Source organism: Arachis ipaensis, chromosome B05 (assembly GCF_000816755.2).
Source record: "Arachis ipaensis cultivar K30076 chromosome B05, Araip1.1, whole genome shotgun sequence".
Taxonomy (NCBI): Eukaryota; Viridiplantae; Streptophyta; class Magnoliopsida; order Fabales; family Fabaceae; genus Arachis; species Arachis ipaensis.
In genome coordinates this window covers 95,977,727-95,989,103 of record NC_029789.2, presented here as the reverse complement: position 1 = coordinate 95,989,103, position 11,377 = coordinate 95,977,727, and the positions used below count along the sequence as shown (strand labels likewise).

General features: G+C 36.6%; 1 protein-coding gene across 5 annotated transcripts in view; it reads right to left on the bottom strand.

Annotated features, from left to right (window-relative positions):
• Positions 449 to 11,377, bottom strand: part of LOC107643741 — a 29,802-nt gene continuing 18,873 nt past the window's right edge. Inside the window, exons 2-7 of one of the 5 annotated variants that reach the window (XR_002363275.1) lie at positions 3,113 to 3,162; positions 2,390 to 2,591; positions 2,144 to 2,188; positions 1,185 to 1,330; positions 885 to 1,053; positions 449 to 747 (exon numbers count right to left, since the gene is read on the bottom strand). Coding sequence is in view for 3 of the 5 variants with exons in the window: in XM_021124165.1 (XP_020979824.1) it covers positions 598 to 747; positions 885 to 1,053; positions 1,185 to 1,330; positions 2,144 to 2,188; positions 2,496 to 2,540 (555 nt within the window). In the remaining 2 variants the exon portion in view is untranslated. Of the gene's footprint in view, positions 753 to 884; positions 1,054 to 1,184; positions 2,189 to 2,389; positions 2,592 to 3,112; positions 3,163 to 11,377 lie in introns of all 5 variants that reach the window. The other 4 variants (XM_021124165.1, XM_021124166.1, XR_002363274.1 and 1 more) reach the window with 4 other exon arrangements.

Here is an 11,377-nt window from a genome sequence, read left to right as displayed (position 1 = left end):
AATACAGACAGATTTAGTCTTTATTACAGATGGATTTTTGGTTACCGACGAAATTACCAACGGATTTTGTCCCTCTGTAAAAGCCTCGTCGGAAATTATTTACCGACGGATTTTTTTCCGTCAGAAATTACCAATGTATTTTTACCAGTTACCGACGGATTTTTCCTTTGTAAATTCTCCATCCATTTCCCTGAGATGACGAACTTTCCGACGGATTTTTTGTCGGTAATTACAGACGGATTTTCCGACGGATTTTTCGTCTATAATTACAGACGGATTTTCTGACAGATTTTTCGTCTGTAATTTGAACCTTAGAAAATCTTCCCACACTCTGATTACAGACAAAAAATCCGTCTGTAAATTCGTCAGTAAGATAAAATAGAATTTTTTTTTTAGATTTTTTCATTGCAAAATAAATTTGTTTTCATACAAAATAAATATAAATTAATAAATACAAATTTTTATTGATGGTATAAATAGAAAAACACACCAGTGAGTACAAAGCGCTTTCTTTATAATAAGAAGCAATTATTTCCATACAATAATACAATTTGAATACATTAGATGACAAGTAACTACTAGTAGACTCATCAAGATTCAATATCCTAATTTATGGATAGCTTCATTCTTTCTTGAGCTTCTTAGTGATGATGGCAATATACTTGCCTCTTGAGATTCTTGGTCCATCAAAATTATTCGCTGCTTTCCACTTTCTGAGCAGAGGATGTCTACCTTACTATATCCGATCTACACTCAGACAACAAATAAGGCAATTATTAGAAAAAAGAACCAAAAAGGAGTTGTTACCACTGCAGTTATTTTTGATTAAATTTCAAGTATCTTCCTGCAACAATTTTCAAGATGAAACTAAGATGAGTGCTTACCACTGCAGTTACTTTTGATTCAAGAAAGATCAATGGCCATGATTTAAGCTCAGTTTCTTCAATCGAAGGTGCTGGTGGATTCCAAAGTATGAAATAAGGAAGAAGCGCATATGCACCGCCAAAACATGAAAGTAAAAGGAAGGGCCAAATAGGAACTTTGCTTTTTGAGCTGTAGAACATCATAATCAACATTGCAAGGGCATGCAAAGTAATAATAGAGTTAACATTGCAATTAGAGTGCAATTAACATTAACAAACCATGTTAATTTTTTAGGAAATATCAGATTCAGAGTGAAATACCTCCTTCCTGTAGGAAGTAGCAGCATGCTATAGGCCAAGGGCCACAAACCCATTATGTACCACAATGACACAAGCACTTCATTCATTCTGAAACCATCATGTCCTTTCAAATTCAGAAGCTTTTGTAGGAAATAAATGTCCCTTGACTAATACAGGGGCGGGAGAAGAATTAATCCAAAAATTTAATACGAAACAAAAAGATATGAAAATGGATGACATTCGGGAATAATAATTTAATTTTCATGTATTACATCCAATAAGATCTTACAGATAAATTAAAAAGGAAAAAAGAAAAACAGTTCATTTTCACACCAAATATCTCAAAAAGAAGTTGCTTTTAACTATATAAAACACCTAATTAGATGTTAGTTTAAAAAATAATTTTACACCCACATTAGTATTCTCTTATTCTATCAAATTCAATCTTTTACCCAAACCATTCAAGTAGCAAGCATGAACACAACTACTTTTACAAATGTAGCAAAATATGACTGAATATCTGATGGGATTCTACATATAGTAAAGTAAAGGAGTTGTTACCTGCAGAAATTAGCTGAGAAATTATTGATGGGATTATGCATTCATAATAAATTAATAGCAGTATCATTGAATTCAAAGCATTGAAACTGATGACAGCTTATGATATACTTTACGTTTTTCAGACTTAAATACTTGATCTTGGTAAACTTCAATATTGAAGAATAGATAATTTTTCCCACATCAAAACTTGTCTAACATTGACATTCAATTCAAACTTTCTTTTTAATGAAAGAACAATCTCTTTGAAAGACAGAGAAGTTTTTATTGTCCTATCCATTTCTTTGCACCAAGTTTATCAGCTATATGTGTATATTGCCATGTTCACAGCATTTCAAAATCTGCAAGACTATAACCCCCAATTATGGATCAGTTATGGATCCCTGTAGCTGTTAATTCAAATATATAAAAATGTTTCGTACCAGACTAAGAGATGTGGTCCCAAGAAGCAGCAAATATAGTTTACCCTGAAATTAATAAATATCAGAATCCCTATTGGCTGGCAATAATTAAGTATCAATCTATATCACCATTTCTGCCTTTTTGGATTCAATGGATAAAGCAAAATCACTGTATAATAAGAACATCAGGGATGGTTTTTGATTAGAAACTGTTAAACTATCAAAGACTGGATTCATCAGTATAGTCACAACCATTTTAGCACAAACCTCAACTAGATAAAGATTAGAAGCACGACTGAGAAGAGAAAATGAACATGAATCAACATGGTTCCAGAGAAAATGAACATGAGTTCCAGATACTACCAGATGCTACCAGAATGTCAACATGGTTCCAGAGAAAATGAACATGAATCAACATTCCAATGCTGGCTAGGAAAAGAGCAGCAAAAAGATTACGAATAGGTTCAATCTGCAGAGAAAGTGAACATGTCAGATTCCTGCTATAAAATACTTTTTACCACCAAGCATTCCAGTTAAGAAACTAGGTTCATGAAATAATCAACAAATTTGTAAATGACAGAAAAATGAGAACCAGATTGTAAATAATGGCTTTCCAGATTCTACAAATATCCCAGTCTTGTGAAGAACATAAATCAAAATAACCAATGAAATGTGCATGGATCTTATTAAAAAGCAATACATTACATAAAGCTACATCAAGCATGTAACAATCAACTGCTATTTAAATGGGATAATTCCTTCTTGGTGTTTATCTTTGTCGCTTTTGAAACATTTAGACCTTTCAAGTAACCAATTCACATGAAATCTAAGTGCAATCTCATCTTATTCCTTGCTGTACTTAAATTTATGCGGCAACAAAATTCATGGAGATATTCCAAAGTCGGTTTTCGACCTTGTGAACTTAATTGAATTGTGTTTGTCATCAGATAACCTGAAAAACTTCAAAGATAAACTGACACAAGAACTTACCTGCTCAGAAGTTTGGTTTCTAGGGATACACCTTCTCTAAGAGAAGCAACCTGCCAAAATTAAAATGAACAAGGACACGAAAAATCAGCAAAGGCAGCACAAGGAGTAAAGCAATTTCTATTGGTAAGTATTAAGCAAATGAAAAATCAAACTCATATATACATTAATATAAAAAATGGTATTATACATTAATATTGTTAGGTTTCAAAGCTCAGTTAATATCTTTTTTTTTGTTTGGAAAAAGGAGAAGAGTAGGAGGAATTGATGAGCGGATAATTTATACGCTTTTTGGCATTGTTTTTAGTATGTTTTTAGTAGGATCTAGTTACTTTTAGGGATGTTTTTATTAGTTTTTATGTTAAATTCACATTTCTGGACTTTACTATGAGTTTGTGTATTTTTCTGTGATTTCAGATATTTTCTGGCTGAAATTGAGGGACTTGAGCAAAAATCAGATTCAGAGGTTGAAGAAGGACTGCTGATGTTGTTGGATTCTGACCTCCCTGCACTCAAAGTGGATTTTCTGGAGCTACAAAACTCCAAATGGCGCGCTCTCAACGGCGTTAGAAAGTAGACATCCAGGGCTTTCCAGCAATATATAATAGTCCATACTTTGCCCGAGTTTAGAGGAAGCAAAAGGGCGTTGAACGCCAGTTCTATGCTGCAGTCTGGAGTTAAACACTAGAAACACGTCATGAACCAGAGTTGAACGCCAAAAACACGTTACGACTTGGCGTTCAACTCCAAAAGAAGCCTCTGCATGTGTAAACTTCAAGCTCAGCCCAGGCACACACCAAGTGGGCCCCGGAAGTGGATTTATGCATCAATTACTTACTTTTGTAAACCCTAGTAACTAGTTTAGTATAAATAGGACTTTTTACTATTGTATTAGACATCTTGGGATGTCTAGTTCTTAGATCATGGGGGCTGGCCATTTGGCCATGCCTGAACCTTTCACTTATGTATTTTTCAACGGTAGAGTTTCTGCACTCCAAAGAATAACGTGTGGAGCTCTGTTGTTCCTCATGATTTAATGCAAAGTACTACTGTTTTATATTCAATTCAACTTATTCCGCTTCTAAGATATCCATTCGCACCCAAGAACATGATGAATGTGATGATTATGTGACGCTCATCATCATTCTCACTTATGAACGAAAGCATCTCTATACGCTTATCTGAAATTCTCACCAATGATTTGCATAAGTATTCCTATCTTTATTTTCTGTTTATTTATTATTATTATTCGAAAACTCCATAACCATTTGATATCCGCCTGATTGAGATTTACAAGATGACCATAGCTTGCTTCATACCAACAATCTCCGTGGGATTGACCCTTACTCACGTAAGGTTTTATTACTTGGATGACCCAGTGCACTTGCTGGTTAGTTGTATCGAAGTTGTGAGCCATTACCAGGGATCACAATTTCGTGCACCAAGTTTTTGGCGCCGTTGCCGGGGATTGTTCGAGTTTGGACAACTGACGGTTCATCTTGTTGCTCAGATTAGGTAACTTTCTTTTCATTTTCTTTTCAAAAAAAAAAAATTTGTTTTCAAAAATCTTTCAAAAAAAAATTTATTTTCCCTTTGTTTTCGAAAATTATTTTAAAATTTTTAAGAATGAATTCTAAAGTTTCAAATTGGTATGCTGAAGTTTGGCTGGCCATCGAGCTTTAGAATAACCTGGTATGATTCCTGGAATCTTGATTGAGGACTTTGAATTCATTGCTTCCTTTTCCCTATAGGTTTTCAAAAAAATAAAAATATACAAAAATCCAAAAAAATTAATAAAATCATAAAATCAAAAATATTTTTTGTTTCTTGTTTGAGTCTTGAGTCAATTTTAAGTTTAGTGTTAATTGCATGTTTTAAATATTGCATAAAAATTTTTGAAAAATTCATGCATTCATAGTGTTCTTCCTGATCTTCAAGTTGTTCTTGGTAAGTCTTCTTGTTTGATCTTCATATCTTCTTGTTTTGTGTCTTTTCTTGTTTTTCATATGCATTTTTAACTTGTTAGTGTATAATTATTGAAAATCTCTAAGTTTGGTGTCTTGCATGTTTTTCTTTCATTAAAAATTTTCAAAAATAAGTCTTGATGTTCATCTTGATCTTCAAAGTGTTCTTGGTGTTCATCTTGACATTCATAGTGTTCTTGTATGCATCACATGTTTTGATCCAAAATTTCATGCATTGAGTCTTTTTGATGTTTTTCTCTTCATAATTAAAAATTCAAAAATAAAAAAAAAATATCTTTCCCTTTTTCACTCATAAATTTTCAAAAATTTGAGTTGACTTTTTCAAAACTTTTTAAAATTTAGTTGTTTCTTATGAGTCAAATCAAATTTTCAATTTAAAAATCTTATCTTTTATCTTTTCAAAAATATATTTTTATCTTATCTTTTTCAAATATCTTTTCTAACTTCTTATCTTCTTATCTTTTCAAAATTGATTTTCAAATCTGTTTCAACTAACTAATTGACTTTTTGTTTGTTTCTTATCTTTTTCAAAACCACCTAACTACTCTTCCCTCTCTAATTTTCAAAAATCAAAAACTCTTTTTCAAAAATTCTCTTTAATTTTCGAAAATCATCAACTCCTTTTCAAAAATTATTTTCGAAAATTTCTCTCTCTCATCTTCTTCTATTTATCTATTCATCTACTAACACTTCTCTCCCATCCAAAAATTCGAACACCACCTCCCTCTCAGTGTTCGAGTTTTTCCTCTTCTCTTCTTTACATTACATTATTTTCTTCTTCTACTCACACAAAGGAACCTCTCTCTACTGAGGCAAAGAAGATCCCTATTATTATTTTCTATTCCCTTCTTTTTCATATGAGCAGGAGCAAGGACAAGAACATTCTTGTTGAAGAAGACCCTGAACCTGAAAGGACTCTGAAGAGGAAACTAAGAGAAGCTAAATTACAACAATCCAGAGACAACCTTACAGAAATTTTTGAAAAGGAAGAGGAGATGGCAGCCGAAAATAATAATAATGCAAGGAAGATGTTTGGTGACTTTACTGCACCAAATTACAATTCACATGGAAGAAGCATCTCCATCCCTACCATTGGAGCAAACAATTTTGAGCTTAAACCTCAATTAGTTTCTCTAATGCAACAAAACTGCAAGTTTCATGGACTTCCATATGAAGATCCCTTTCAGTTCTTAACTGAATTCTTGCAGATCTGTGATACTGTTAAGACTAATGGAGTAGATCCTGAAGTCTACAGGCTCATGCTTTTCCCGTTTGCTGTGAGAGACAGAGCTAGAATGTGGTTGGACTCTCAACCCAAAGATAGCCTGAACTCTTGAGATAAGCTAGTCACGGCTTTCTTAGCCAAGTTATTTCCTCTTCAAAAGCTCAGTAAGCTTAGAGTGGATGTTCAAACCTTCAGATAGAAAGAAGGTGAATCCCTCTATGAAGCTTGGGAGAGATACAAGCAACTGACCAAAAAGTGTCCTTCTGACATGCTTTCAGAATGGACCATCCTGGATATATTCTATGATGGTCTGTCTGAATTAGCTAAGATGTCATTGGATACTTCTGTAGGTGGATCCATTCACCTAAAGAAAACGCCTGCAGAAGCTCAAGAACTCATTGACATGGTTGCTAATAACCAGTTCATGTACACTTCTGAGAGGAATCTTGTGAGTAATGGGACGCCTCAGAAGAAGGAAGTTCTTGAAATTGATACTCTGAATGCCATATTGGCTCAAAATAAAATATTGACTCAGCAAGTCAATATGATTTCCCAGAGTCTGAATGGAATGCAAGCTGCATCCAACAGTACTCAAGAGGCATCTTCTGAAGAAGAAGCTTATGATCCTGAGAACCATGCAATAGCAGAGGTGAATTACATGGGTGAACCATATGGAAACACCTATAATCCCTCATGGATAAATCACCCAAATCTCTCATGGAAGGATCAACAAAAGCCTCAACAAGGCTTTAATAATGGTGGAGGAAACAGGTTTAGCAATAGCAAGCCTTTTCCATCATCCACTCAGCAACAGATAGAGAACTCTGAACAAAATACCTCTAATTTAGCAAACTTAGTCTCTGATTTATCTAAGGCCACTCTTAGTTTCATGAATGAAACAAGATCCTCCATTAGAAATTTGGAGGCACAAGTGGGCCAGCTGAGTAAGAAGATCACTGAAACCCCTCCTAGTGCTCTCCCAAGCAATACAGAAGAAAATCCAAAAGGAGAGTGCAAGGCCATTGAATTGACCATCATGGCTGAACCCACAAGAGAGGAGGAGGACATGAATCCCAGTGAGGAAGACCTCCTAGGACGTCCAGTGATCAATAAGGAGTTTCCCTCTGAGGAACCAAAGGAATCTGAGACTCATATAGAGACCATAGAGATTCCATTGAACCTCCTTATGCCACTCATGAGCTCTGATGAGTATTCCTCTTCTGAAGAGAATGAGGATGTTACTGAAGAGTAAGTTGCCAAGTTTCTTGGTGCAATCATGAAGCTGAATGCCAATTTATTTGGTAATGAGACTTGGGGAGATGAACCTCCCCTGTTCACCAATGAACTAAATGCATTAGATCAACTGAGATTGCCTCAGAAGAAACAGGATCCTGAAAAGTTCCTAATACCTTGTACCATAGGCACCATGACCTTTGAGAAGGCTCTATGTGACCTATGGTCAGGAATAAACCTCATGCCACTCTCTGTAATGGAGAAACTGGGAATCTTTGAGGTGCAAGCTGCTAGAATCTCATTAGAGATGGCAGACAATTCAAGAAAAGAGGCTTATGGTCAGGTAGAAGACGTGTTAGTAAAAGTTGAAGGCCTTTACATCCCTACTGATTTCATAATCCTAGACACTGGGAAGGAAGAGGATGAATCCATCATCCTTGGAAGACCCTTCCTAGCCATAGCAAGAGCTGTGATTGATGTGGACAGAGGAGAATTGATCCTTCGACTAAATGAGGACAACCTTGTGTTTAAAACTCAAGGATCTATCTCTGTAACCATGGAGAAGAAGCATGAAAGGCTTCTTTCACTGCAGAGTCAACCAGAGCCCCCATAGTCAAACTCTAAGTTTGGTGTTGGGAGGCCACAACCAAACTCTAAGTTTGGTGTTGAACTCCCATATCCAAACTCTAAGTTTGGTGTTGGAAAGTCTCAACAATGCTCTGAACATCTGTGAGACTCAATAAGAGCTCACTGTCAAGCTATTGACATTAAAGAAGCGCTTGTTGGGAGGCAACCCAATTTTTATTTATCTAATTTTATTTTCATTCTTATTGTTCTTTCATGTTTTATTAGGTTCATGATCATGTGGAGTCATAAAATAAATAGAAAAATTAAAAACAGAATCAAAAACAGCAGAAGAAAAATCACACCCTGGAGGAAGGGCTTACTGGCGTTTAAACGCCAGTAAGGAGAATCTGGCTGGCGTTCAACGCCAGAACAGAGCATGGATCTGGCGTTGAACGCCAGAAACAAGCAGCATCTTGGCGTTCAGACGCCAGGAATGCACACTGAGAAAAGCTGGCGTTGAACGCCAGAAACAAGCATAGAACTGGCGTTCAACGCCAAAAACATGCTGCATCTGGGCGTTGAACGCCCAGAACAAGCATCAATTCAGCGTTTAAATGCCAGAATTGCATGCAAAGGCATTTTACATGCCTCAATAGTGCAGGGATGTAAATCCTTGACACCTCAGGATCTGTGGACCCCACAGGATCATCTCAGCATCTGTGGACTCCACAGGATCCCCACCTACCTCCACTCATACTCTCCCCTTTTCTCATTCATCCTCTCTTCCCAATAAACACCTTTCCCCAAAACTCTTCACTAATCACCTCAATCTCTCTCTTCCCTATTACCCATTCACCACTCACATCCATCCACTCTTCCCCATAAACCTACCTTATAAACCCCACCTACATTCAAAATTCAAAATCACTTTTCCCACCCAAACCCACCCCATATGGCCAAACCTTAACCCCTCTCCCTCCACTATATAAACCTCTCCATTCTTCTTCATTTTCACACAACACAACCCTCTCATCCCCGTCTTGGCCGAAACACAACCCTCTCTCCCTCTCTTCTATATCTTCTTCTTCTTCTTCTTCTTTTCTTTCTTCTCTTGCTCGAGGGCGAGCAATATTCTAAGTTTGGTGTGGTAAAAGCATAAGCTTTTTATTTTTCCATTACCATTGATGGCACCTAAGACCAGAGAATCCTCTAGAAAAGGGAAAGGGAAGACAAAAGCTTCCACCTCCGAGTCATGGGAGATGGAAAGATTCATCTCCAAAGCCCATCAAGACCACTTCTATGATGTTGTGGCCAAGAAGAAGGTGATCCCCGAGGTCCCTTTCAAACTCAAGAAAAATGAGTATCCGGAGATCCGACATGAGATCCAAAGAAGAGGTTGGGAAGTTCTAACAAACCCCATCCAACAAGTCAGAATTCTAATGGTTCAAGAGTTCTATGCTAATGCATGGAGCACTAGGAACGATGATCAAAGTAAGAACCCAAACCCAAAGAATTATCTCACCATGGTTCGGGGGAAATACTTAGATTTTAGTATGGAAAATGTGAGGTTGGCGTTCAACTTGCCAATGATGGAAGAGAACGCACGCCCCTACACAAGGAGAGTCAACTTTGATCAAAGGTTGGACTAATTCCTCATGGACATATGTGTGGAAGGAGCTCAATGGAAGATTAACTCAAAAGGCAAACCGGTTCAACTGAGAAGACTGGACCTTAAGCCTGTAGCTAGAGGATGGTTGGAGTTCATTCAACGCTCAATCATTCCCACTAGCAACCGGTCTGAAGTTACTATAAACCGGGCCATCATGATCCATAGCATCATGATTGGAGAAGAGGTGGAGGTTCATGAGATTATACCTCAAGAACTCTACAAGGTGGCTGACAAGTCCTCCACTATGGCAAGTTTAGCTTTTCCTCTCCTCATTTGCCAGCTATGCAATTCGGCTGGGATTGACATAGAGGGAGATATCCTCATTGATGAGGACAAGCCCATTACTAAGAAAAGGATGGAGCAAACAAAAGAGCCTATTCATGGATCTCAAGAGACGCATGAAGAAGCTCATCACCAAGAAATCTCTGAGATGCCTCAAGGGATGCACTTTCCTCCACAGAACTTTTGGGAGCAAATCAACACCTCCCTAGGAGAATTGAGTTCCAACATGGGACAACTAAGGGTGGAACATCAAGAGCACTCAATCATTCTCCATGAAATTAGAGAAGATCAAAGAGCTATGAGGGAGGAGCAACAAAGATAAGGAAGAGACATAGAAGAGCTCAAGGACATCATTGGTTCCTCAAGAAGAAAATGCCACCATCACTAAGGTGGACTCATTCCTTGTTCTCAAATTTTCTATTTTTCGTTTTCTTTATGTTAAGTGCTTATCTATGTTAGTGTCTTATTATATGATCATTAGTATTTAGTAACATTGTCTTAAAGTTATGAATGTCCTATGAATCCATCACCTCTCTTAAATGAAAAATGTTTTTAATTCAAAAGAATAAGAAGTACATGAGTTTTGAATTTATCCTTGAACTTAGTTTAATTATATTGATGTGGAGACAATACTTTTTGTTTTTTGAATGAATGCTTGAACAGTGCATATATCTTTTGAAGTTGGTGTTTTAGAATGTTAAATATGTTGGCTCTTGAAAGAATGATGGACAGGAGACATGTTATTTGATAATATGAAAAATCATAAAAATGATTCTTGAAGCAAGAAAAAGCAGTGAATACAAAGCTTGCAAAAAAAATGGTGAAAAAAAAAATAGAAAAGTAAAAAGCAAGCAGAAAAAGTCAAAAGCTCTTAAAACCAAAAGGCAAGAGCAAAAAGCCAATAACCCTTAAAACCAAAAGGCAAGGGTAAATAAAAAGGATCCAAGGCTTTGAGCATCAGTGGATAGGAGGGCCTAAAGGATTAAAATCCTGGCCTAAGCGGCTAAACCAAGCTGTCCCTAACCATGTGCTTGTGGCGTGAAGGTGTCAAGTGAAAACTTGAGACTGAGTGGTTAAAGTCAAGGTCCAAAGCAAAAAAAGAGTGTGCTTAAGAACCCTGGACACCTCTAATTAGGGACTTTAGCAAAGTTGAGTCACAATCTGAAAAGGTTCACCCAGTTATGTGTCTGTGGCATTTATGTATCTGGTGGTAATACTGGAAAATAAAGTGCTTAGGCCACGGCCAAGACTCATAAAGTGGCTGTGTTCAAAAATCAACATACTGAACTAGGAGAATCAATAACACT